Raw genomic sequence first — 27,482 nt, forward strand, 5'->3', positions numbered from 1 at the left:
CTTGTCAGCGTTCTGGTAAATCTGACATTTACATAAGTGACGCTAATGGGGGGAAGGTGTCCACGCCCCTCTGAATGACAGCTGTTAGTGGTCACCCCTGAGATTTCCGGTCCAGTAAGTCAGGACGGGACCCAGGAATCTGTATTTCAACAGCTGCCCGGGCAGTTCTGGCACAGGTCGTCAGGATAGCAGGGGGAGCTGGTGCAGGCCTGGAGGAGAGCATGTGCCACCAGGAAGGGCAGCAAAGGGCGTGGGCGGGGAAACTAAAGTCCTTATCAGGGTCTACAAGGCTGCAGGCAAGCTGTGCCCTGCCCCAAGCTACGGCCTCCACCCAAGGCCTTCCTGTTTGGGAGGCCTTGCCTGATTACCCCTCTAAAGGAGCAGGGTGTTTCTATTTAAGGACACATTTCATAATGTGTTACTGATTGGTTCACTTTGAACTCTCGCCATCAGCACTGTAACTCATGCCTGAACGGACCTTATCTAATGTACATATTTTTTTTGTGAAGCCCTTCACAGCCTCCTTGAGCTTAGGAACCCTAGGGAGCACTTCAGCGCTATGCTTGGGGGCTATGTGAAAGAGCAAAATCAACAAAGCACAAAAATGCAAAAACAACCACGTGGCACTAAATAGACTGTGCAAAGGAAACTTGTTTACAGTACCAGAGCTGAAACAGGAAGGCACAGTGCCAACCTCAGCTGGGACCATGTGTGGGGGCAACTCCAGTTTTTCTCTGCTCTGCGTGCGTACATGTTTACAAATGCCCACAAAAGCAATGTGACTATTGACTTTGGGGTTACAGGTAAATTTTAGCAAGTAGGCAAGTTCGCAAATACGGAATCCACAAATAATGAAGATCGACTGTAGTTGTCAGGCACTGTAGCAGGTCTTGGAAATACAGGTGTGAGCAAGACAGCAAGCTCTCCGCTGTCATAGAGCTTGCTTACATTGCAGCTGGGGAGTGGAAAATAGAAAATAAACCTATACTGCGTACAAATAAATGAGTTCAAGTAGAAATACCCAGAAACTCGTTGCTGTCGAGTCAATTCCAATTCGTAGCAACCTTATAGGACAGAGTAGAACTGTCCCACAGGGGTTTCCAAGGCTGCGGAAATCCTGGTGGTGTAGTGGTTAAGAGCTATGGCTTGCTAACCAAAAGGTTGGCAGTTCGAATCCATCAGGTGCACTTAACCACTGTACCACCAGGGCTCCCTAACTAGAAACAAGCCTTATGAAAAACTTAAAACTGGGTAGAGCAGAGGGGCTGAGACATCAGCGGGGGCAGCCCCATAAGATCTCAGCTGGGCTGACATTAGACCTGCATGTTGAGAAGGGGGATGGTCGTGGGAAAATCTTGCAGAGGGAACAGCAAGTGCAAAGTCCCCGGGGCAGGAATGAGCTTGCAGAGAGGTGCAGAAGGCCGCTGTGGCTGGAGCACAGTGGAGGAGGAGGAGGAGGTCAGGGACGTGGACAAGGGCTGAGTGTGGTCTGTGGGCTGAGCCCATGGGGCTCTGCCAGTGCCTTGGCTGCACTGCCCCTCCCTGGACTTTGGGTCCAGGGAGGCCTTAGCTTCAGGCTTCCACCTTCAGGCCCCGGCCTGCGCTGCCCGTCTGGGCCTGTTTTCAGCCTGCCGCGTGAGGCGTGGACAACTGTTCTAAGGCCAGCTCACAGGAGCACTGGATGACTCTGGGTGGGCCTTGTTGAGGTGGCTGTCTCTCCCCTCCCCTCCTCACTCTCAGTGTCCTATTCCTGTCCCCACCTCATGTCCCCCAGGTAGGGCCAGCTAACCCTTGGTGAAAGCAGGCTACCATGCTTAGGGGTGGAACACCCAACTTAAGCCTCCAGGGCACCGTTTCCAACTAGATGGCTTCCCCTGTGCCCTGCCTGTAAGAAATTCTGGAGTCACCCCAATTAAAAGTGTGCACCCTAGACCCAGACTGCCTGTGTTTGAATCTGCCATCTATTAACCAGGCAAGTTACTAAGCCTCTCTGAGCCTGTTTCCTCATCCATAAAACAGGAATGAAGTGATCCTTATAAAACAGCACTTAGCGTAGAACTTAAAAAAAATTTTTTTTTTCTTTTAACAACTTAAGTTTTCATAATATCAGTGCCTATAGCTGTGTCATGGATTGACTTATGTCCCCCTAAAACCGTGTATCAATTTGGTTAGGCCTTGTTCCCAGTATTGGGTGGTCGTCCTCCATTTTGTGATTGTAATCGTATGTTGAGAGGTTTAGATGGGATTGTACCACCACCCTTACTCAGGTCACCTCCCTAATCCAAGATAAAGCGAGTTTCCCTGGGGTGTGGCCTGCACATTTTCTCTCCAGAGAGATAAAAGCAAAGAGAAGCAAGCAGAGAGTTAGGAACCTCATACCACCAAGAAAGCAGCACCCAGAGCAGAGAGTGCTCTTTGGAACTGAGGTCCCTGTGCCTGAGAAGCTCCTCAACCAGGGGAAGACTGAAGACAAAGACCTTCCTCCAGAGCCAACAGACAGAGCAAGCCTTCCCCTGGAGCCGACGCCCTGAATTTCAACTTGTAACGTGCTAGACTGTGAGAAAATAAACTTCTCTTTGTTAAGGCCATCTGCTTGTTGTATTTCTGTTATGGCAGCACTAGATGACTAAGACAAGCTGACTCCATGCCATTTTTTTAATCAGTAAATTCCCATCTACTTAGCTGTTAACAGTTAAGCTGCTTAGATGGGCCGATCAGGGTGAAATTCTCAGTGTGGATCTTACACTGAAGGATGAGGCCTGAGTCAGTTGTGGGAAGCAGGGAAAAAGGAAGGAACCGGGCATCTAAGCCCCTTGAGATGAGGCACAGGAAAAGGTTAAGTAACTTGCCCAAGGTCACACAGCCAAAATGTAGGGAAGTAAGGTTCTGATTCTAGAACCTCTGCTCTTAGCCACACCCCTGCCCATAGCACCTACACCAGTGGCCTCCTCCTCTCAGGGTAAGAGAATAAGAGGTAGGGCCCATGGCCTTGTGGGAAATTCTAGACTCTCAGGGAGGTCCAAGGCCCACATGTAACACCCACACCCCTCTGGTGCCATCGGTTGTGTTCATTACAACAGCTGGCTCTGCTGGGTCTGGGCAATGTGGGCCAGAATGTGGGCCCTACCCTGCAAGCTTCTTGTCCCTAAGCCCTTCCAAGAGACAACACTGAGAGGCCAGACCCATAGGTTCAAATCCTGGTTCTACCACAGTGCCCAAGATCCTGTGTTTCCTGATTCTAAGATGGGGTCATCACCTTGCCTGCCCAGTCAATTGTTGTGGGGACCTGGTGAGATGGTGCTGCAACTGCCCACCCGCATCCCAGCCACTGTGCCAGCAATGAGTCCATCTCCTTCATGACATGTCCTGGCCTGGCCAGGTACACCCCGCTGGTTCTCTCTGGGGAATTGGTCTCAAAGGACACCAAGGACCTGCCTAGACCTGATGGGCTGACTCATCTACCTTGTCCTACAAATGAGACTTGAGGTAGTCATCGTGTATAACCCAGCCACACAAGCTCAGGATTGGAAGGAGGCTGCATGGCTCCCACGAGCTGCCTTTTGTGAGCTGGGCTCATCCAAACAGCTCTAGATGGGGACGTTGGGGCTCTCAACTGGCAGAGGCAGCATTCTCAAAAGCCCTGGCCAGGAGCCCACACCGATAGGCATTCGTCCATTCCACTCCACCGCATTGGGATTGGTGATTTGAGACAATTCTCAGCCCTCCAGGCCCACTTTAAAATCTGAAGCCTTTTGTCTGAACTGGTTCCCTTCAGGGAAACAGCTTACAGAGCTGGCAAAGCTTAAAATACAGCCAAGGTTGTGTCAACAAGACCAGGAAGTTCTGCCCTCCCAGCTGTCCCGTAAGTCCCGAGGGCTAACTCTCCAGCCCCACCCCAATGGGTTACTGGTAAGAGAAACCCTAAGAGTTCAGTTCCAGAAAAACACCCAGCCAACTGTTGGGCTCAAGCCCAACTCTTTGCCTGAAACTCGGGGACCCAATGGAAACCATCACCTCCCATGACCCACCCCACCCAAACAGCCTATCAAACCTGTGATCCTCAGTAATGATCTCACCCACCCCTGGACCCCATGAAGGACCAGAACCCACTCCTGGAAGGATTAAGTGAATCATTTTAGCCACAAATCAAAAAAACTTACGATACACAGCACATCTACAAAAGTACTTTCACTACAAAATAATTTATTACAACACAGCTTCAGCGCAAGCCTCCTATATACAAGCACCCATTCCTGACTACCCTAGGGAATCCCTTTTCTTCCCCCTGGCCCTGCGGACCTCTTCTATCAAGTCTTTCAGATACTGGATCTCCTTGGCCAGAGAATCTGCCCTCTCCTTCAAAGCCTCGTTTTTCTTTTCTAGCTCCTTACACTCATCCGTGAGGGCCTCCTGCTCTGCCCTCTTTTTCTGACGGTACCTAGTGGCTGCTGTCTTGTTCTGCTCCATTTTTTTCAGTTTCTTATCCAATTTCTCTCCCTTTACTTTTGCTGCTACCACCTTCTCTCTAGGAGGATCATAAGGTTTGGGGCGAGCAGAGCCACCGAGAGCAGGTGGAGACAGCAAGCTCCTATCTGGAGAGCCCCCAGAGGTGGAGGGGCTGTGCTGGGGAGATCCTGGACAGGATTCAGGACTCATGCAGATGCCACTGTCATTATCTGAAGGGGCCTCCTCCTCTTTTATGCACTGAGGGACCGCGGTAACATACAGAAAGGAATCTGCCTTTCTGTCTCCTTCGGAAATATCCACTTCACTGCCGAGCTCTAAACTAAAAGAATGGTCTGGAGTGGAGGCCAGGACTCCGGGGCAATGGGGCAGAGGTTGCAGGAAGGTCAATGGGGCAACCTGGTCAGTTTGTGGAAAACTTTCTGGGAGATGGCCAATTGGGTTCAATGTCTGGGGGGGCTCATTCGTCTCCTGGACTAAAGGGTCTAAGAGATCACAGGTGTCATCCAACGTGGCCAAAAGCTCGGCTGGCATAATTTCCAGGTCGTCTAGACTCAATAGGGCATCGAAGTCAAACTCCTTCAGATCCATTTTCTCCACCATCCAATCTGTTCCGGAGAAGGCATCCTCTACAAGACACAAAAAAGTGGCATCAACTCTCCCCAAGCACAAGTGACCCAGACCACGCCGGGGGATAAAGGACAGCCACTCACCCTTGCCGTTGTCTGAGGCATCGACCAACCCGTCCACAGCCAGCCATTCGGAGGAGCCCGCCTTAGCCTTGTCCCTGGAGAACCCATGCGGTCTGCAGTGCTTGGCCACCTCCAGGTAGTCGTCTAAGAGACCTAGGGTTTCTTCAACCCCCAAACCCGACTGGTCGAAGGGGGACATCAAGTCCCCCACCAACACCTCGCTGCTCAGGAAGCTCATCTCGGCCATAACGCGGGGCCTTGCTGAAATCGAGGAATGTGCTTAATTCGAAGGTGTCTCTGTCGGTTACAGCAATGCTGCTGCTGAATGCCGTGAGAAGCCTGCAAGGAGCCGGGAACGAAGGCCCATCAGACACGGGCTCGCCTGGGAACCTCATCGTTCTGCCCTGAGACAGGACGGCCGCGTGGGAAGCCCGCTTGGCTTTGGAGAGTGGGGCGCACGTGGCCTCGGAGGCACCGAGCACCCTTGGCTGCGTCCCGGCTCAGCCGGCCCCGCCGCGGGGTGAAGGCTCTCTCCGTGCTGCCCAAATACGGCCGCCGCCCCGCCCCAGAGAAAGCGCTCTCCGTGTTGCCCAAATACGGCCGCCCCCCCGCCCCGGGGAAGGCGCTCCCCGCGCTGCCCAAATCCGGCCACGGCGCCCCACCCCGGGGAAGGCGCTCCCCGCGCTGCCCAAATCCGGCCACGGCGCCCCACCCCGGGGAAGGCGCTCCCCGCGCTGCCCAAATCCGGCCACGGCGCCCCGCCCCGGGGAAGGCGCTCCCCGCGCTGCCCAAATCCGGCCACGGCGCCCCCGCCCCGCCCCGCCGCCGCCATCTTGGCTCCTGCCACGTTTGCCGGCCGACCCAGGGCGCCGGCCGCTCCCCCCGACCCAGGGCGCCGGCGTCTCGGGGACACCCAGCAGGGCTCCCGCGGCGCCGGCGCCTCGTAAAACAGCTTCCTGTCCCCGCGACGCCGCCCGGCCCCAGGACCGCGCCCAGCCCAGCCACGTCCGCCCGGCCCGGGACGCCCGGCCAGCGGGCCCCACCCCGGTACTTACGCCATGGCTTAAGCCGCTGGGGGGTGCCGCTGCAGAGCCTGGTGCTGCTGCCGCCGCTGCAATGGCCAACGCTGCCGCAGGCACTGCTGCCTCTAATACGCCATGACGGCTGCGGACCCTGCGGGCGGGGAGGGAAGGCGCGGGCTACGTCTCTTTTCTACATCTGAAGGCGGGAGGAGAAATGGCCGCCGCGCCCTCGCGGGCCCTTTATACGCGCCGGCGCGGGCCGCACCACAGACATGTTCCTCCGCCCTGGCCACGTGACCTTCGCCTCTTACCTCCGAGGTTTCGCCTATCTGACTCCCTGATCTTTTCCAACCCACGGTCTTTAGGTCCAGGACGTAACTGTAAAAAGAAAATGAGCTATTCTCAAGGCCTCGCGAAAAGAAAGAGGCGCACTACTTTACAAGGCTGCTAAGATTAGACGCTCGGCGCCCCGGAGAGCGGAGGAATCCCTCGGTCGCCTCGCTTCCGGAGTCAGCCGAGGGGCGGGGACAGAAGCCTCTCATCCCAAGCCGCCCGGTTATCGCGCGAGATGCTGGCGGGAGCGCGCGTCGAGCTGATTGGCCCTGGCATGGAGAGTTACACGTGTCTCGGGCTCCCATTGGATCAGGACGAGGTGGGCGGGCTGCTCCGTGACGTAGCCCAGGCCCGCGCGGGAAGGGCCAGAGCTGTCAGCGCGGTTCCCGCCGCCGGCCTCGGCCCTTCGCTGCCCCTTCTCGGAGACGCGCGGCTGGGGCGGCCTCTCAGTCCGGGCCGCCCAGCACCCACGACCGCGCCAGCACCCGTCTCCGGGCAGCTGTAGCCCAGGGCGCCCCAAACAGTGGCATTAGGGCCCGGCCCCTTCCCTTCCTCATTGACGTGACGAAACAACGCCAGGCCGGGCTCTTTGTCCCCAAGTTCCTCCGCCCATTTTTGTTCTGTTTGTACACATGGGGTTGACTTCCCCCCTGGAAAGGCCCTGGAAGTTACCTAGTGCAACCCTTTATCTTGCCGAGCGATCCCACACGGACAGCTGACTGTCCGCTACAGATAACCACTAACAGCTAATAAAATTGCCCCCAGAAATAATGGGGAGCCTTGTTGCTACAGCAAAGAAAAACGGCAAACAAAATGTTAACTGCAATAAAAATGCTTTGAGGCAATGACATGAATTCAAGAGAGACAAGAGCACCCGGGGCCGCGGGCATCATTCACTGACTGGCTTCTGGCGGGTCCTCTGCGGGCTCCGAGGGAGTCCCTAGGAGAAAACTATGTCAAAAGGGAAATGTCATTACATATGTGCATTCACTACTGCAAGCCCTCCAGTAGCTGAGAGGGCCGGGGAGAGGGCGCTAAACCTTCGGACCTCAGTTGGGAGATGACTAGACCCACGCCCACCTACCGTCGAGGCCCAGCGCGAAGTCCTCACCCTCAACTCCTTGTGCGTAACTTTATCGCCCAACCTGTGTTTTACAATATCCATTCTGCTAAACTATGTTTGCCACTCGTTTAAAAGTATGCAGTCAAGCAGGAATTTCTTCCAGTTTATGTAGATGCAATTCCTCTGAGAACACGGGGAGACTTTATTCACCTGGCATCTCTCGCACTAGGATAGTTTCAGTAACTCCCAGTTCTGTCACTCCCAAGCATGACCAACTTCCCACGAAGTCATCCTAGTGACCCTGTGAGGAGAGAAGCTTGAGAACCATGTCCCTTTGCTGGGGGTTGGTGTGTTTGGGTGCGGCTGTCTCAGTCTGGGCCAGCGACTTGCTCTCTATGATGGAGCTGTAGAGTGCTGGGAAACCTCCCAACCGTGCCCTCATCCCCTGCCTGCAGCAGAGGCCTGGTTTCCTCCTCCATTCATCAGTGTGCCATATAGTTATTTCTACCACGGCTATGATGTCAAAAAAAAAAAAAAACACTTGGGAAGCACTGTCCTGGAGAACTACAGACCATTTTTTGACTTGATTCAATCTAGCCCAACAAATTTTAAACAATACTAAACTGAGGCCTAACAGGATGAGGCATCTTGCCCAGTCACCCAGCTCCCACTAGAGGCAGTATGTAGTTTTTTTTTTAAGTTGCTATCAAGTCAATTGATGTGTGTCAATGGATGATTTTTCAAAGTAAGCCTTTCTTCTGAGGCACCTCAGGGTGGGCTTGAATCTCCAACCATTCAGTTAGCAGCCAAGCGCATTAACCATTCCCACCACCCACGGACTCCAGGGTAGGGGTTAAAACCCGAAAAACCAAACCTGTTGCCATCGATTCTGACTCCCAGCAACCCTTTAGAACAGAGTAGAACCACCCCATAGCGTTCCCAAGGAGCGCCTGGTGGATTTGAACTGCCAACCTTTTGGTTAGCAGCCGTAGCTCTTAACCACTATGCCACCAGGGTTTCCGGGTGGGGTTAGAAGACAGATTTGGGAGCCAAACCGAAAAGAATCCTGGCTCTACTATTACCTGGGACACTTTGGCTAAATGACTTAACCTCTGTGAGCCTCAATTTCCTCGTCTGTAAAATGAGGCTGCTGATGGTACCTATCCTCCCGAGGATGAAATGAGGTCATACAGGTAAAGTACGTGCCTGCTTCACGGTCAGTGCTCAGTAAATGGTTGCTATTCTTACTATTAGAACTCAGGTCTTGGGATCCTGACCTCCCAGTCTCTCTGCCCTTATCTCCATTGTATCATCCTGCTTCCTCAGGGGACTTCACTATTCTTTACTGACAGATGAAACCAAGGACTATTTTTGAAGCATCAGAGATATGCAAGGAATACTAGATGCTGGGATAAATGAGTGGTTCTTCCTTCCCCTTGGGAACCATGAGTGCTGAAATACAGGAAGTTGTCGAAACTTTCAGGCAAAGCCAGCGAGAGCCCCTGAGCCCTTATACAATCTTCTAAAGAGTAACTAAGGGCCCCTGGGGAGTGTCCTCCTCTTGCTCTATCACAAGACTTCTCGTTGCCTCCGGCCTGATGATCGTGCAGGTGCCTGAGACTTAAGTGAGGCACCCTAGTGGCGTGGTACAGTGGTTAAAGCACTCAGCTGCTAACCCAAAGGTTGGTGGTCTGGACCCACCAGCTGCTCCATGGGAGAAAGATGGGACAGGCTGCTTCTGCAAAGATTTACAGCCTAGGAAACCTTATGAGGCAGTTCTACTCTGTCCTACTGAGTTGCTATAAGCCAGAATTGACTTGACGGCAATGAGTTTGGTTTTGAATTTACTGAACACTGCCCTAGTTTTGGCACTGCAGAGGCCATGGCAGAATGACTCCGTGGCAGCCTGTCCCATCCATTCTATTACGGAGACCCAGGTCAAGTCCTTCAAAGGTTCTCACTGAAAATGGAGACCCAGTTCCACTCCCAGAGGAAAATGTTTCCTGCCACACACACAAGTCAAAGCTGTTGCAAAGTTTTATTTTCTTCTTCCCATGCTGTGGAAGGACATCATGTTCCCCAGCTGTATTTCCTCCCTCAAGGAGAAAAATAGTGATTCTCTGGGCCTCAAGGCTAAGCTGTTCCTGCATGGACCTGGCCAGGCCAGGACAGAAAGACTGGTGATAGGCTCCAGACTGACCAGCTATACGTATCAACTGCACTGAAGGAGAGCCAAGTGACTAAAAGGCAAGTTGTGGACTTGGTCTCAGGACCAAGAATTTAAAGTCACAATGAAAAAGTAAACACCAACCTGACTGTAGTTACCCGAGAATAACCCCTGGTATTTTGGTCACTGTGTTAGTCCAGCAGTGTCTAACAGGGCTACAGCCTCACAGCCCAGTGCAGGGTCAGCCTTTGCCTAAATATCTCTTACCCTGTCTGTTAACTTCAGGAAGGAAGGGCAGAGCTCTAGCAAATCCTCTGAGTGAAGTTCACAGCCAGGGCCCTAGTCCTAAGGACCTTAGCAGAGCAATCTGGACACATGCAAGGTTCCCCACCTGGAAAATCATCTGCAGGGACCCTCCAAGGCCCTTTGATCCTAAACCTGATTCCTCATCAAAACCACTTGAGCTCTCAGCTTGAGTGGAGAACACGGGAGCAAAATCAGCTAATCTGGCGTGTGAACACAAGTTTACCAAACATAAACTTTGACATTAATTTATTAAAGAAAAAAGCCCCAACCAATTGTAAAAAGAAAGAAAGATATCCACTGTTCTGAGCTCATTTTTTAAGAAGGGGCAACAAGGAAGAACCGAAAAAACCTTTGATTGGGTTTTCAGGATAATAACGAGTGTCTTTTTAAGCCTGAGGCTCACTGTGTGGTTTGCTAACCTAAATGGTGCACAAACCCTCCAGACAGCAGGAGCAGATTCTGTTACTTCAGGCAAAGGTAGGGGTTACTGAATAAGGAGGCAGAGCAGGGGAAAGCCACTGCCATCTGTAACTAAAGTTTGAAAAAACAAACAAGGCAGAACAACGTCGCCCTCTTCCATCCAAGAATCTCAAAACGCTTAACCATCTTCCACCTTTTATGAGGAGGAAAATGGCAGCAAAGAGCGGCTTGCCCAGTCCCAATCAGCAAATCCTCCAGAACAGGCCAGAAGTGCCAGTGGGTGGAAATTCTCAGGACTTCTAAGAGGTTCTTGCTCGTAAAGTGACAAAACTACGGTGTTTGATTTTGTGGCTGACGTGGTTAGATGACAGAGGCATTCTCAGAAAGGCGCTCTTTGTGAGAGGAGGTAAACTCATTTCCCTCCCTACAATCACAGCTACACTTGGCCTTTGATAATTTAGTATTCAGTCTTAAAAATTGTTTCTTTTTTGAGCTCTCTTTCCAATGTGTTCTGTGGAATGTGGGAAAAGTGTAGGTTTTATAACGCTCACAGCAGGGATACCAAATCCTCTCTCCATAAACACTACTCTCTACTTTCCAACACTGCCAGTCCTCCCCTTTCCCTTCCCTCTGACGGACGCCAGGCAGGCTCCCGGAGCCCTCGACGCCCAGGTGTCACCCACACCCACTGCACCAGTCTCCCCGCAGCACTTGGGCACTTATACTTTTTTAAACTCCCATTTGATTCTGATGAACAGCCAAGGTGGGGAGTTTGTGCACTAACATTTCTCTCAAGGTTCTGAGCTTGATCTGTCATTCCCTCTCAGTATTTCACAGACAAAACAATCGAACCCCCTTAAGGCGTCCTTGCATACATATGGGAGAAAAGCAGGAAGAACAGCAAGACTAACCCTAGTTCTCAACCTCCCAGTCTATGACAAAAAGGGCACGGGAATCTCTACCCCAAATTCAAAGGGTAGCTGAGGCTTCGGTGCTACTTAGAGTCACTTCATGTCACTGTGGTTGGGAAGGAGTGAGACAGCTGCAGAGAGCTTCACCAGAATCTGATGGAGAGGTAGCAAGAATGGAAAAAAAATAACAAGACTTGATAGGGGGAGAACAAAATACTGATGGGCAGATGAGAAACAGAATTTATCAGCCTCTTGCCACAAACAGGAAGAAAAACAACCCGCCCGCAAAACGAGACGCACTGACATTGTGTATTGAACACCCGTCCCCACGCTCAGGACACTTTCACATTGCAATAAATAGTGCAACTTTAGCAGCAGGAAATAAGAGGGAGCACAAAAGTCCCCACCTCCCTCTTATAGATGTTTTTCTCCACGCGCTCTCTTCTGGGTAGCACCCCCCTCCCCAGGTGCGGGTGAGACAGGACATGGGGAAAGAGGTCTGCATGTGTTTGGCTGCCCTCTGACCTCTGGAGGTGCCAGGAGTTCGGCCAACACCCCTTCAGGTTCCTATGGCAGACGCTGGGGACAAAGGGCTGGCTGTAGAGCCTGTTCTTGCTCTAAGGCAACAGCCTAGAAAGGCAGGGCCTGTTGGGGGAAAACGTGGTCACCGAGCCTCAACTGGTGACTGGATTTTCCAGCTGACATTCAGCTTCCTGTTGGCCTCCCTTCAACCTCTACTGTTAAGGCTGCATTCCTTAACGGTCCGCCCTGGCAGCCTTCCTGCTTTCTCGTCTTGTCTGACCTCTGCACACAGCAGCGCTGGCCTGCGCCAGCCACGGATGAGGCACAGACATCAGGCACAGGCTCTCTACACCATCTCCAGTCACCCTGTGCCACACTCACTGTTGGTCCCTGGGAAATACAGTCTCCGCATCACTCTGCATCCAGCTCATCCTGAGCCTTCGCTCCCGTGTGGGTCGGCAGCGGTGTTCCCACGGGGCGTTCTGAGCACTCAGGAATACGAGTTGGTCAGGAGGTGAGGGGAACGGGCTTCCTTTCCAGGTCAAAGCGCTGGCCTGACCCCAAGAAACCCACAATACTGTCTCAGTACTCACTCTAGAGTTCTGCTTCAATGGCACTCAGCTGGAAGCGGCATCTTGACGGAGATGCTGCACTCAAGGGAAAAGAGCAAAACAAGGCGTGAACGAGAAGCAAAGACACTGAAAAAGGAATAGGCACCAGGGCAGAGGCAGGATGGACAGAAGCAGGACCCTGGGCCAAAACACAAAACATCAAGCGGTCTCAACAGTGCAGGTCAGCGTTCTGCCTTCCAATTCATTCTGAAAACACAGCGAGGCGGAGTGGGTGGAAGGGGGGAAGCACAGTGTTTGGTAGCAAAAATATAAAGAGCTGGGTGAGAAAATAGGAGGCTGAAGAGATGTCATTCTAATCAGCATGACGTGACCAGGGCAATGACCAGCAAGACAGGAGGCACCTAGAAGCCCTGTGAGGCACCAACTATGTAGCCAAGTGTTTCTAACGGACAATCCAGGGCCTGACCACCCGACACCCACTTTGGCCTTCACCTGCCCTATGTCTGCAGCAGCACCTCCGGTTCAGACAATGAGCAATAGAGAGTGTATCCCAATTCGTCTATTTCTTCAGGGGTGAGCTCTGCAAATAAGTTCACCTTGGGGTTTAGGGCACTGGGCAAGACCCCGGCCTCTAAGTAGCTGATGAGCCCCCTCAGGGCCTGCAGGAAACGGTCAGCCAGCACATCCGGAGACCAGTCAGCCTCCTCCTGGGCCAAATGGAGGATGACGTTGGTGAGCTGGCTAGCAGTGAGGTGGCCCAGAGCCGGCGTGGACTTGCATATGGCCTTGAGGATCTTGAGGCACAGAGATCGGCAGCCCGAGTCGGCCTGGTCCAAAGCTCGCAGGCGAGCCGTCTCAGCAGGACGTAGGCTCAGCCGCCACAGGTTGTCATACTGGGCTAGTCGGTGTGGTCTGGCCACCAAGACAGTGTCACCAAGGGTCACTGATGGCAGAAAGTCAATGACGAGATGCTTGTCACGCTCATACTGCACTTCCAGCGTCAGAGCCTCCGGGGGTGGTGCCGGGCGGATCACATAGTCCAAGAGGGACCCTATGGCTGGCCAGTTGATAGAGCCAGCCACTACCTTCTCAAACGTGTCTGCCACTGTCTTGGGGGAGAGGTAGCCCCCTACTACGCAGCGGTCCCAGTAACTGCTTCCACGAGGAAAGTATTCTGGGTTCTCACGACGAACCAGGAAGAAGCCAGGGACGTTCATGATGGTGTCCTCACCGGGGATACACGACCACAGGTTCTGCTCCAGCACAAGGGGCACAATGAGTTGGATGTGGTCGGCTGTCACCACCTGTAGAGGCAGAAGAATTAAAAAGGTTTTGAGGGATTCAATCTACTAAAGAGACATGCTTCCTCAAACATGGGTGCCACCACCTTCATTCCAACAACAATGGAAACAGAAATCTTTCAAGCAACCCTATCACTCCACAGAGAGTGAGCACACCAGAGACGGCTCGTCCCACCAGGCCCCATCACCTCTGAGCACGAAGTGCACATAACTCCCCCCACACCGTGAAAGACAGAGGGCAGACTCAAGAGAAGAGAAAGCTAGAAAGGACAGGCAGGGCAAGAATATGGGAAGGAGAAAACTCCTAGAGCTTCTCTAAAGATGTAAGTATGACTAAAAAGATAAAGTGTTAAAACACAAGAGCAAAAAATGACAAACATGGATCTCCAAATAGACTGTGGGACTCAGAAGCTGGAAGACTTCAGCCTTTCTGACAAGGCTGACACACTGACATTCTGTACCAATGGCATTACTGAGGAGCACCTTGGTCACTACCCAACCCACTGTTAGTGACAACTGCCTTGTTACCTGCAGGTCATCATAGAGGCTGCCACTCAGGTACATGTCCCGAAGTGGCATGTCAGGCAACTTGGCCCGCAGGAAGCCCCGGAGCTCGGCACATATGTCCACGGCGGCTTGCTTGGCCCGAGCCTGCTCGCCAGCAGGGATGGCTGCCCGGTTCCGGTAGTAAGTAAGAAGTTTCTCCTGCAGGGACATGCGGAGTCGTGACTTCTTCAAGTCTACCTGGCCCTTCCTGGTCAATGGCTTGGGCTGGGGTGGGCAGAATGTATCTGCCAAGGCAAGAGAGAGACGCACGTGAGCTCTTCCCATGCTTGCTCAGTGAACAGCCACCTCAGCCCCAGAAAGGAGAACGGCTTGGTGCAAACAGCAAGTGCTAGCACAGTGCCCAGCACGTAGGTGCCAAAGAAATGTCCAATGCAGGAGCAGTGCAGAAAGCCCAAGGGAGTCCCAGAAGGGGTAACCACCTCTTTCACCTGTGTCAAAGGCCGAGGAGACCGTGGGAAGGGTCTGCAGGGACCGGCTCAGGCCTGTCTTCACGTCCTTGTTCAGCAGTCGGGGGGAGCCCATCCAGTTTGGCTCTTCCCAGCTCCTTTTCCCAGCATGGCTCAGACGGGTGGGGCTGGTGGGGGCACTGATTGCTCGGTCGTACATCTGAAAGAGCAGAGAAGACACAGGACATACCTTCCTTCCATCCTCTACTTCCTTCCAACTTCCCTCCTCCCCAGAAGCTTTACCCTGCCAAGTGCAACCACTACTTTTTAATAACTTTGGGTTTTTTTCTAGATTATACAATACTTTGTTCCATGTAGAAAAACTGAGAAAATGCTAAATAACAGATGAGAAGCAAATTTATCCAGACCACCACCACCTGAAGAAAACTATTGTTACTATTTTGCTGTATTTCTTTCTGAAAATACATATTTATGTAATTAGGATCATTTTCTAGATATACTTTTGAAACCTGACTGTCTGGGTCATCTAGTGCTGCTATAACAGAAATACCACAAGTGGATGGCTTTAACAAAGAGAAGTTTATTTCCTCACAGTAAAGTGGGGTAAAAGTCCAAATTCAGGGCATCAGCTCCATGGGAGGCTTTCCCTCTCTGCCGGCCTTCGCATCAAGCTTCCCCCCCAAGACTAGAAGCTTCTCCAGGAAGGGACCCTGAGTTCAACGGATGTACTCGCTCCTGGCACTGCCTTCTTGGTGGTGTGAGGTTCCCCTTCCTCTGTTTGCTTCTCTTTCTGTTTTCTCTCTTGAGAGATAAAAGCTGGTGAAGGCACACCCCAGGGAAACTCTGGTTCCGCTGGATCAGGAATGTGACCTAGGTAAGGGTGTTAAAATCCCACCCTAATCCTCTGTTAACAAAAAATTACAATCACAAAATGGAGGCCAACTACACAATACTGGAAATCATGGCCTAACCAAGTTCACACATATTTTGGGGAGACACAATTCAATCCATAACACTGATTTTTTTCATTTAACATCACGTTGATCATTTCCCCATATCACTAAGAATGCATAAATGTTTTTCTGACTATGCAACATTGAATGTAGAGCAGCCCCCCCGCCATCTGCAGGAGATACATTCCAAGACCCCCAGGGGATGCTGACAACCACGGATAGTAATGAACTCTATATACTGTGCTTTTTCCTATACATACATGGTGAAGTATAACTTATAAATCAGACGCAGTAAGAGATTAATAATAATAAAATAAAATTATAATACACTGTAATAAAAGTTACATGAAGGTGGTCTCTCAAAATACTGTACTGTACTCACCCTTCTTCTTGTGATGTGACAATAAGATGCCTACGTGATGAGATAAAGCGAGGTGAATGATGTAGACACTGTAACCATCCCTTACTTACAGTAAATGGCTTGGTGTACCCTGTTCTGGGGACCCCTGGCTGAAGTCTTCCTATAAGCTCAGTGCTTCCCGGTGCAACACTTTGCCATCAATCGGAATACATTTTCTGTTCACGTCTTCCACCCACAAATTTAATGCCTTTTCCACCTTAACTAAGCACATACCACGCAGTGTAGCAGTAACTTTCGCAGTCTGAGGTGTGAGAGCAAAACCAGCACAAATTTCTTTTTCCTTCTTCACAATTTTATGGATAGAAGGTCCATTCATGCAGATCTTAGCAACCCTCAGCATATGACTTCTTTTCTTTCCTTAGTAAGCTGGGCGCTTTTACCTTTTCACTTAAAGGAAGCACTTTACGGCATATCCAAACTGCCAGCACCACCACTCTTCCACTTTGGGGCCGTTATTAAGTACAATAAGGGTTACCTGAATACAAGCACTGCGATACCTCGAGAGTGGATCTGATAATTGAGGCAGCTACTAAGTGACTAACAGGTGGGTTAGCCTATACAACCCAGATATGTTGGACAAAAGGATGATTCACTTCCTGGGCGGGACTGAGCAGGAAGACCCAATACTTCATCATGCTACTCAGAATGGCACGCAATTTAAAACGTATGAATTGTTTATTTCTGGAATCTTCCATTTAATATTTCGGACTGCCATTGATCATGAGTAACTGGAACTATGGAAAGTGACAGCACAGTTAAGGGGGGACTACCGGACCATAATGTTGAACAGAGTCACTTATTCAACAAATACTACGTGTCAGGCATTGCATTGGGCAAATCTGCTGCAAAAGATCTCTTTAAAGTGTTAAAAAGCAAAGATGTCACTTTGAGGACTAAGGTGCACTTGACCCAAGCCATGGTGTTTCAATCCCCTCATATGCATGTGAAAGCTGGACAGTGAATAAGGAAGCCCGAACAAGAACTGACGCCTTTGAACTGTGGTGTTGGCGAGGAATATTGAACATACCATGGACTGCCAAAAGAACGAACAGATGTCTTAGAAGAAATACAGCCAGAACGATCCTTAGAAACGATGGCAAGACTTCATCTCACATACTTTGGATATGTTATCAGGAGGGACCAGTCCCTGAAGAAGGACATCATGCTTGGTAAATTGGAGGGTCAGCAAAAAAAGCAGAAGACCCTCAACGAGATGGACTGACACAGTGGCTGTGACAATGGGCTCAAGCTTAACAACGAGAATGACTCAAGACTGGGCAGTGTTTCATTTCTGTTGTACACAGGGTCGCTATGAGTCCGAACTGACCTCAAGCAACTTGATGGCACCTAATAACAGGCATTGTTCTAGGTGCTAAAGATAAACCAGTAACCCAGAGACCAAAATCCCTGCCCTCCTGGAATTTTCAGCGAAGGAGAGGGATACAGGTAATGAATAATAAACAAGTTAAATATAAAATGTGTAGATAGGACAAATGTTAAGAAAAATAAAGGTGAATGACTTTACCTCAAGTCATCTGGCCTTTGTTTCTGAGTATTTAAAGTGCCTTTGTTATCTAAACCATACCTGAAGGTTTGTGCTAAAGGTGGGGGCTGGGCCTAACCGGAAAGACCACCACTTAGCCTGGTATCAGCTGACCTCAGGGGAAGGAGGGGCTGATCCCATCAGTCCTGATTATGTAATGAAGTCAATGAAAGCTCTGGACAGGGAAGCTCCATGGCCTTCTTGGTTGGTGAGACACTGATGGTCAAAGGAGGGTACGGCATCCTTTGGGACATGGGAGTGCCACACTAGGGACCCTCCCAGACCTTGTCCTATGCGTCTCTTGATTTGTATCCTTTTTTCCTACAATAATGCTGTAACGATTAAGTGCAGCACCTTCCCTGAGTTGTTCCAGTGAATTATCAAACCCAAAGGAATAGCGAAAGCCATGAGGTCAGAGTGAGGAAGCCCGGGGAACTCCTAAGCTTGCAGCTGGCGTCGTGAAGGGGTAGAAGAAAACCCCAAATTTGTAGCCAGATCAGAAGTTACGGAGCCTAGGAGGGATTCCTGAGTTTGCAGCTGGCATCCTGCAGGGGTGGATGAAAACCCCAAATTTATAGCCAGCTGGTCCGAAGTGGGAGCCCTGGTGGCGCAGTGGTTAAGAGTTCAGGCTGCTAACCAAAAGGTCGGCAGTTCAAATCCAGCAGCTGCTCCTTGGAAACCCTATAGGGCAGTTCTACTCTGTCCTAGAAGGTTCCTGAGTCGGAATCTACTCAGCAGCAGTGGGTTTGGTTTTTTGGTTTGGTCAGAAGGGAGGATGTCGTGTGGATTCCCAAGCTTGTGGTTGTCAGAAGCGACAAAGCAACACTCCAGGAACGATATTTTAGTTCTCTGCAGTTTTTTACTCACTGGGATAAGCTTCTTTATTTTTATCTCCAGTCATTTCTTTAGGGCAGATTCCCAGCAGCAGAATTACTGAATTCTCATAAATTCTCATCTAAGAGTGCCCAACAGCCAAGCTCCACTTCGCCAGGGCCGCCACACCACCTCTCCCACCCCTGGCCCTGGCTGTGTGCACTTACCCGCTTAACTGCCAGTGTGGCGATGCCCAGCATGGCCGCTCCACCCACCCCCAGCACCAGCCGGGCATTGGAAAGCACAAAATCGATGGCCGTGCCGATGCCATTGTCATCCTTCTTGCCTTTGCGCTCACCAGCGCCTGCCATCGCTCACCTGAGGATGAAGGCAGAGCAGAGTCATTGCCATTGAGATGGCAAAGATGGCACTCACTCAAAACCCATCCCTTCCCCTCCCTCTCCCAGCAGGCCGGGCCCCAGGAAGTTCAGGGTGCTCGGTGAGTCCCAGCAGCCCAGTCCTCTTGCCTCCAGCACCGCAGGCTCTAGGGCCTAGCGGGAGACACCATGATCCGGAGGAAGGGGAGAGCTGACCATGCTCACTGTGGGAAAACTTCTTGACTGATCTATTGAGATTATGGAAATATTAACCTCATTGTCTGAAGGAGCCCTAGTGGCACAGTGGTTAAGCGCTTGGCTGCTACAGAAAAGGTTGGCGGTTCGAACCTACCAGCATCTCTGCAGGAAAAAAAGACCTTAAGACTGCAGCCCAGAAAACCCTACAGTGCACTTCTACTTTGTCCTATGGGGTCACTAGGAGTTGAAATCGACTCGATGGCACACAACCATCACCACCTCACTGTCAATCCGTTCTTGGGTTAGAGTGAAGTAGCCCACCACTCAATACAGCCTCCTCTACCCTTCACAAGTAGTTCCTTTCGGTTAGATCTGAGAAGGGCCTTGAGGCTCATCCAATCCCATCCCATCACTTAACATTCAGGGAGGTGGCTGGCCAGAGGCCCCAGGGAAAGGGAATGGCGGCGGCGGCCCCAAACCTCCCGACTTCCAGCTCCTGGTGTTACGCTTTTTCTGCGTAAAACCAGTTGCTGTTGAACCGATTCTGACTCACAGTGACCTCACGTCTGCAGAAGGAGAACTGTGCTCCACAGGGTTTTCACTGGGTGATGTTTTGGAAGTAGATCACCAGGCCTTTCTTCCAAGGCGCCTCTGAGTGGACTTGAACCTCCGACCTTCCAGTGAGCAGTCAAGCACATTAACCACTGCACCACCCAGGGACACCTACGTCATGCCTAACGTTAAACTAATGAAACTGGTCCTTATTCCATCTATCTTCTGCAAAAAAGAAGAAAAAAAAAACAACTCAAAATAACACAGACCAGACCCCTTGCACACAGAGACATAATTACCAGTCCATATGTGAGGAAGGTCCAAAGAAGCAAACAACCTCCCGTGGATGCTCCCACCTGGCAAAGGCTTTGTTTCTTGGGGCCAACGTGTAGCAGGGCTACAAAAAGCTCAGGTGGGGCTGGCACCGTGAGACTGAGCACAAAGCACACTGGTAGACTTGGCTGTTAACTGGAAAACAAAAAACCGTGTGATCAATGCACTTGGAAGATTAAGAATGTGGTTCCAAAAATGAGCACATGGGCCCACCATAGAAGCTGGCCTCCTCACCAACGCAGGCACCACTGGGCTCCGCGTACAGCTGTCACCAGAGATGGGTACACACTTGCTCCTCGGCAACACTGGAGTCATCCCGATGGAAGCGCCACTAATCCCCAAATGCGCCATCTCCCTTAGAGTCAGAACCCTGGGCTGACCCAGATGAAGGATGGCAGTGTGGTTCAGATCTGAATATTGCTTCTAACACTGCTACTCTCGTCTACCTCCCATGTTCCACACACGGGAATTAACAAGGAGAAACACATTTGTATGCCACTCGGGGTCCCAGTGTCTCCAGAATGGGGGGGGGGGGTACCAAGAAACGGCATCAGTATCGCTAAGGACACCTTCCAGTGCAAAATAACATTCTTCCTAATACAGGTAGGCCCCGACTTACGATGGGGGTCTGTTCCGACAACTCTGCTCTAAGTTGGTTCTAAGTTGAATTTTTTTTTTTTTTAGTTCTCATTGCTATTGCCTTTTATTATCAGTATCTTTATAAATCCAATCTTTATTTGTCTTTGGGGGCTGGAAACATTACATAAAAACTTACAGATATATTTTAACATTGTACGTAGTATGTATTACTAATGGTAAAGTAAGATATACCAAAAAAAAAAACAGACAGTCCACTGTAAGTATGGTTGGTCATAACTCCAATATGTCATGAATCAGCAACTACATGTGCTACAACTGAGGATTGCTAATTTCGTATCTCACGTCTCCTGTCTATACACCCCCCTCCACACAGAAAAAAAAGAAAGAAATACTTCTGACTCCCCTTATTCCAGCAATTCAGTGAACTAAAAATCACTGTCACAAGTCCAAAAATATTTTTCCCCTAACTAGAGTTCACAACCTTGGTGGCACCTTTTTCTCCACTGTTCACAGTCAATAGAGGCTTCAAGTTTAAGGACATAATGAAAGGATATTTGGTCAAATGAAGTCTATTCCTACTTCAACTGCATGGAGCAAACAAGGCCAAGGAGAAGAGTTACACTCAGGCAAAAGTCATCCTCCCTTCAGTGGCCACTGAGACAGACGGGACACGTCAAACTCAGCTGAGGCAGAGTGATCCTATCATGACTTTACACACTTCCCCACACATAACGATGACTTCGGTTTTATTTTTAAAAAACAAAAAAACTTTTACTGATGAATATTACAAAAAGGCAAACCCCTGCATGCACCCACCCTCTACATGATCCTTGAAAATGAACTGAGCAGAAGTTGGAAGGCGCCTCCTCGGCCCTTCTGACGGCAGCATGATGGAAAAGAACATGGGTTTTAGAGTCAGAAGTCCTGAGACTGAGTACTTGGCTTTGAGCTCTGGGTAACCTCGAATGAGTTACTAACCCTCAGCTCTGAAAAGAGGAGAATGATCCCTGCATGGCCTAAATCATAGGCTTGATGTGAGGAAAAACCACCTACTAAGATACTGTACGCCATCACTTTGTAATCTCTAAAGTGCTACATGAACGTGGGCTGTCATTAAGTTTCTGAAGATTCCCACCCACAGGACAAATGATCAACTTCCAGAAGGCAGCTGGCAATCCGGACTGTCCTGAGTTACCTTTCACCCATGAAGACCGAGCTAAGAATGGCCTCTACACTCACACTGATGCCATCTGGGCTAGAGATCAAAACAGAAAGTTGGGCAGGAGTGTTAAAAGCGCTTCCTACCCTAGTGTAATAGCTGTCCTAGAGCTGGTGGCCTGGAACAGGAGAGCACCCACGAGCTCCAGCAAAGAGAGATGAGTCCTTCCTCTGCTTATCCACTACACATCCTCTACGCAGTTTCTGCTCTCCTATCTTGGAGCCCTCTAGGAGGCAAGCAGAGGGGCCAGGCTCCTTGGGCAATCCAGAAGGAACACTGACCTGGCAGGCAGGGCTGAGGGTGGAGAATCTGATTTCTACCAACATTTCAGGCAAGTTATTTAACCTGACTCCCATGAGTAGAAATACTTGTCACCCCAATATAGTGAAGACGATGAGTAATGGAGACCTTGTGGCTTCCCAGGATGACAGCACTGAACTAGGAAAATTCCAATTTATCTAGGAAGTTTACCTGAAATAGTCATGTGACTTAAAACTACCATGTTTGGCTTGAGTAAGACATGAGTAGCTAATATGTACTGAGTGTGTGCCATGCGCTGGGCACTCTGCTGGACCTTTTACACGTATTACTTTCCTTATCCTCGTACCAATCCCAAGAGGCCAGTAGCATTATCATCTCCAATTTACACATGAAGAAACTGAGGCAGAGGTTAAGTAACTGGCCCAGGGTCACTGCGTTAGTAAGCTGTTCTGCCGGGACTTGAACCCAGAGCTCATGCTGCTGAGAACTAGTTTAAAGGGTCCCAACTAGATTGCAACCCCACCTGTTCACATCTACTGACCAGGAGGGACCAGTCCATGGAGACGGACATCATGCTCGGTAGAGGGTCAGCGAAAGAGAGGAAGGCCCTCAACAAGATGGACTGACATGTACAGTGGCTGCTAACAACGGGCTCAAGCATAATAAAGATTGTGAGGATGGCGCAGGACTGGGCAGTGTTTCGTTCTGTTGTACACAGGGTCCCTATGAGTTGGAATCATCTCAAAGGCACCCAACAACAACGTTAACCACTAGACCACTGCTTCTAGGGTACTTTGTTTCCTTCACTGCTACATCCCCAGGGTGAGCAATGCTTGACACATAATAAATATTTGTTGCATAAATGAACTATTAACCCTATAATGGGTTACTTTTGTTTTGTTTTTGAGGGAGTGGTGGTGGCAACGTGTAGCCCAACTCAGTTAAATTAAGAATAGAAAGACTCCAGTAATCACTATTTGCCTTCTAATCCATTACCCCTCCCTGTGCAGGCAGGCTCCCATCCCACCCCTAGTTCTGCATTGCCAAAGGCAGGTCTGCCAATAGACTAAGTGGCTGGGGAGAACCAATAGCCATTATATAAGGCTCCTCCTTCTGCTTTCCCTCTCTCAGTTATAAACAGCACCTTCCATCCAGCAGGCAGGCCATATACCTCCCAATATCCTCCATCCTTCTCTCTGCTTCTCCTGCCTCAGCCAACTGGTCATCAGGTCCCCCTAAGGTTGTACACGCTGCATCTGTGTGCGGCAACCTCCCTCGATCTCATCTTGCCAGGTCTACTGCTTCTAGTATCTCTCACCAGTCTATCTTCCACACTGCCACCAGCACGATCCCTCTAAAAACCAGTGTGGCCACATCATTCCCTGCTTAAAGGCCGTGATGCCCCCCACTGTCAGATATATAATTGAACTGAGGATTCGGTGTCCTTTAAACCTGGCCTCAGCCTCCACTCTAGCCACTTGCCTTACACCTTACAGATGTGCCATTCTAGCCATGCCAGTCTTACGTTTCCAGACTACAAAACGCATTTTCCACCTCCAGGCATTTGTTTATTCTTGCCCCTCTGGCTGGCAAGCTTCTTTCTCTCATTCAAGGCGGACCTCAGATGTCTTCTTTATAGCCCTCCCCACCACCCTGCCCATCTCTACAGTCTTTACACAATGCTCTAGTATAGGGCCGAACACACTGGAATAACTTCCTGTGATTCCATTAGGCTGAGTTCCTTGACAGGCCATATCACTCATCTCTCTCCCCAGAACCTACGAGAGAAGCCAGGTCCAAGGAAGGCCTTCTGGGAACAGTTGCTGAATTAAATATAACCATAATATTACAGTGGGACTTCTTGATAACACCGGCATCGCGTGTAAAGAGAGCTAACATATCATTCGTCAAGTGCCATTTTAAGTGCTGTACACACGCTACCTCATTTAATTCTCGTACTAACCTTAAGAGGTAGGTACCATTATCTCTACTTTACAGATGAGGAAAGAGAAGCCTGGAAAGGTTAAGTGCCTTGCCTTAAATCCCACTTGGAACTCAGGTACTCTAACCTTGGAATCTGCGCACCATGCTTGCTTTCTAGGCTGAGTTGTAACAGAATATAGTTATGTTTTGGGGGACATGATCTGACCCACAAGATAACTGAATGCACCGAAGGATGAGCTGGCTTGTAGCTGAGCTCTACAGTTTTAACCAATGTCTTTGCTAACATTATCACATGTAAAATGTTGTATGAAATAAAATGGTGTTAGCAATTCTGTTCTGGTGGGCCTTTTCTTCCTCAAAAAGAGAACACACTCTGTTAAACACGTCTGTATTTGCTCACTGATTACTAATGCCTAAAAGATCACTAAAGGAAAGGTCCTCCCTCTCCTGGTCCCCTGCATCAGAAAAAAATGACACCTACCTGAACAGGGGCCTACCTACCTGAGGCTTGTTAATGCATCTGTGAGGTGGGGGTGGCACAGAGTTGGAGTGTCTACAGAAGGCACCTTTGTCCTCTTTTCCTTGCAACTGGGGTAGGAGGGGAAAGAAGAGGATTCTAAACAATCCCTCCCAGTTTGCTGCGGAGGAAGAACAGGCCCTTCTCCAGCTGCCTCTCCCGGGCCTCTGGATCCTCTAGTTTCTGATTTTTCCGGAACTCACGGCGGATAGAGGCAAGGTAGAAGTCTCGATCAGTGTAGCGTAGCTCTCGGCCCTGGCGCAACAGAGTCCGGTAGAGACTCAGCACCGCCTCTCGGCTCCACGGGGCCATGGGGGACTGGCAGGGGCTAGGCGGCGAGCTATAAGCAGAGGTGAAGAAACAGAAGCCTAGAATCAGAATTAAAGTCAGAAGGGCCTTTAGAGAATATCCAGCTCAGTTCTCCATCTAGGTTTCAGAAACACCTACATCATAGTATGAGCTAATGGCAGGGCAAGAACTAGACCTCAGCCTCCCGGCTGCCTCTCCTGGGAGAGCACAGGTTATGGTGAAGGGCCAGGGCTCAGAAGCCAGACTGCCTGGGCTTGAATCCTGGCTCTGCCACTTGCTTGCCATCCCAAAACAAACAAACCCAGTGCCGTCGGGTCGATTCCAACTCATAGCGACCCTATGGGACAGAGTAGAACTGCCCCACAGAGTTTCCAAGGAACGGCTGGTGGATTCAAACTGCCGACCCTTTGGTTAGCAGCTGTAGTACTTAACCACTACGCCACCAGGGTTTCTTTACTTGCCATGAGACTACGCAAATTCCTTAGCCCTCTGAGCATCAGCTTCTTCACTTGTCAAGTGGAGCTGACGATAACGGTACAGTAACAGCACCTACCACACAGGGTTATTCTGAGAGCTGGATGAGATAACTCATGTAAAGCACCTGTAACAGAACTTCACCATAAGAGGCAGTCGAGAGTGGAGTCCCTGGGTGACACAAACCCCAGAGGCTGGCAGTTCAAACCCACCCAGAGGCAGCTGGGAAGATGGACCTGGCGATCTGCTTCCGAAAAGCCTTGAAAACCCTATGACACAGTTCTGCTGCACACACGGGGCTGCCATGAGTGGGAATCAACTCAACGGCAACTAACAACGGAGTAGCTGAAGACAGGGACTCGGAGCCGTACTCAGGAGCCATGTTACCTTGGCCAAGGTTCTCAATCTGTCTGCGCTTGCCTCAGTTAGTCACTATAAAATGAGGAGAATAACCATGTTTTCCCCATATAGGAAGTGTGGAGGTTAGACAGGTTAACGTATGTAACTTGTTTAGAACTGCACTGTGCATGTACAAGGCGCTCTATCGGGGACAGCTATTATTAGCGCTATCTAGCCTGATATGTGAGCACTCAACGAATATTAGCCTTAGTTATACATAAAATGCCCCCACCTTCCTTCAGTAACAATGAACGCCTACACATGCAGAGTGTTGTCATTTGTAAAGTGCTTTGTCATCCATCTATCCCATTTAAACCAAGGAGCCAACGAGGTGCTCAGGTCCAGGTTCATAACAATAATAAACAAAAAACTCACTGCCATCAAGTCGATTCCAACTCCTAGCAACCCTACAGGACAGAGCGGAAGTGCCCCGTAGGGTTTCCAAGGAGCGCCTGGCGGATGCAAACCGCAGACCTTTCGGTTGGCAGCGGTAGCTCACTGTAGCTCTTAACCACGGTGCCACCAGGGCTCCATAGCAATAACTCCACACTAACTCACTGAGTGCCTACTATGCATCGCGCATGTTCTAAGCACTTCCCAAGTAGCAATCCATCTCATTCTATCAACGACCCCAACGCCATCATTACTCTCATTTTAAGCCGAACAACTTGCCCGTGGGCGCACAGCTGTAAATGGGAGGATGCACTCCTGACCCCAGCTCTCTGCCTCTGTGATGACAGCTTCCATTTGCTGGGTTCCTACCATGTGTACACCACTTCTGGGTGCTCTACAAACCTTCCTAGCATGCGCCTGGAACGTAACAGGGACTCAAAACAATCTGTTGAATGAAAGAGGGCATCGGCACAATGTCCCCAGGTGGAGAAAACATTACCCCCCTTTAAGAAATAAAGAGACTGAGAGGGGGAGGTATTTGACTGGAAAGATCTGGACTTTGAGCTCAAAGCTAGGCAGCCAGCCATTAGCCTCCGGCCTTACTAACTTCCTGTGCCAGCTTTAACAAGCCACTGTCCCTGTCCCTTTTTCCTCAACTGTGTAAGAGAGCTCCGCTCGGCCCTAAGGGGCTCCCGTAGTGGGAGACATGAATCTAAGCAAATCAGCAGGAAAAGTAAAAGCGCTTTATGAGGTAGCAGGCGACTGTCACGACGAGGGGTGTTACTACAAGGTCGCTTGGCGAGTGGGCGGCTGAGCACGGCCTGTGCGGCTCCTCCCCCGACCCTCGGGGCGGCCGGGCCCAGCTGGGCTGCGAAGACCCCGAGGTTGGGCAATCCGACCCGGGGGCCCAGGAGGACCCCGGGAGGACCCCGGGAGGCTGGGGCGGGGTCGGGAGACCCGGGCGTCTCCCGGGGAAAGCCGAGGGCGGGCTGGGTGAGACCCCCCAGCGGCCAGGCGGGGAGCCCTGCCCCGGGCAGGACGGAGGGCCGGCGGCGGCCGCCCGGAGAGGAGGCGCGGCTAGCCCCTGGCGCCCGGCCGCCGCCGGCCCTCATTCCGCCCCGCACTCACCCGCGGACCACGCGCACTACCACTCCTCAGGATTCGCCTCTCGCCGGGTATCTCTCCCCGGGTCACCAGCCAACATGGCCCCTTCACTTCCGGGACGCGACCTTGCGCGGGGAGCTGAGGGGCGGGGCTGAGGGAGCGTAGAGGAGAGCGGAGGCGGAAGGACTTCTGGTCTTCCCTCTTCGCTGCCTCCCTCGGGGCGGGGCCGGAGCCTCTCCGGGCCACGCCCCCTGATGCTCCGCCCACAGCCCGAGCCCCGCCTACGCGCGTGACGTCAGGCTAGGGACCGGCCTGCTAAAGCCGT

General features: G+C 50.9%; 3 protein-coding genes across 9 annotated transcripts; all 3 read right to left on the reverse strand.

Annotated features, from left to right (window-relative positions):
* Positions 1–4,186: 4,186 nt before the first annotated feature.
* On the reverse strand, positions 4,187–6,389 carry ATF4 (activating transcription factor 4). Of its 2 annotated transcripts, XM_003419752.4 has the most exons (3): positions 6,212–6,389; positions 5,178–5,495; positions 4,187–5,093 (listed from the first exon to the last, which is right to left on the reverse strand). In XM_003419752.4, the coding sequence occupies exons 2-3, from the start codon at positions 5,401–5,403 to the stop codon at positions 4,258–4,260; spliced, it is 1,062 nt and encodes a 353-aa protein (XP_003419800.1). In that variant the 5' UTR covers positions 5,404–5,495; positions 6,212–6,389; the 3' UTR covers positions 4,187–4,257. The 2 variants fall into 2 exon arrangements, with proteins under 2 accessions (XP_003419800.1, XP_064139573.1); XM_064283503.1 differs by lacking the exon at positions 6,212–6,389 and having other exon boundaries at positions 5,178–5,681.
* A 3,204-nt stretch (positions 6,390–9,593) lies between these two features.
* MIEF1 (mitochondrial elongation factor 1) lies at positions 9,594–24,549 on the reverse strand. 6 transcript variants are annotated; one of them, XM_064283500.1, is made up of 6 exons: positions 19,961–20,072; positions 19,612–19,829; positions 18,705–18,855; positions 14,769–14,946; positions 14,302–14,564; positions 9,594–13,776 (listed from the first exon to the last, which is right to left on the reverse strand). In XM_064283500.1, exons 3-6 carry the CDS (start codon positions 18,846–18,848, stop codon positions 12,970–12,972), a joined length of 1,392 nt encoding a protein of 463 aa, XP_064139570.1. In that variant the 5' UTR covers positions 18,849–18,855; positions 19,612–19,829; positions 19,961–20,072; the 3' UTR covers positions 9,594–12,969. The 6 variants fall into 6 exon arrangements, with proteins under 6 accessions (XP_064139570.1, XP_023415678.1, XP_064139571.1 ...); XM_023559910.2 differs by having other exon boundaries at positions 19,606–19,829; XM_064283501.1 differs by lacking the exons at positions 19,612–19,829; positions 19,961–20,072 and adding an exon at positions 24,463–24,549.
* Positions 24,550–24,577: 28 nt separating this feature from the next.
* LOC135231162 (mitochondrial ribosome and complex I assembly factor AltMIEF1) lies at positions 24,578–27,298 on the reverse strand. The gene is made up of 2 exons (XM_064283505.1): positions 27,182–27,298; positions 24,578–24,818 (listed from the first exon to the last, which is right to left on the reverse strand). The coding sequence occupies exon 2, from the start codon at positions 24,788–24,790 to the stop codon at positions 24,578–24,580; it is 213 nt and encodes a 70-aa protein (XP_064139575.1). The 5' UTR covers positions 24,791–24,818; positions 27,182–27,298.
* Positions 27,299–27,482: the final 184 nt, after the last annotated feature.

Source organism: Loxodonta africana, chromosome 4 (genome assembly GCF_030014295.1).
Source record: "Loxodonta africana isolate mLoxAfr1 chromosome 4, mLoxAfr1.hap2, whole genome shotgun sequence".
NCBI lineage: Eukaryota > Metazoa > Chordata > Mammalia > Proboscidea > Elephantidae > Loxodonta > Loxodonta africana.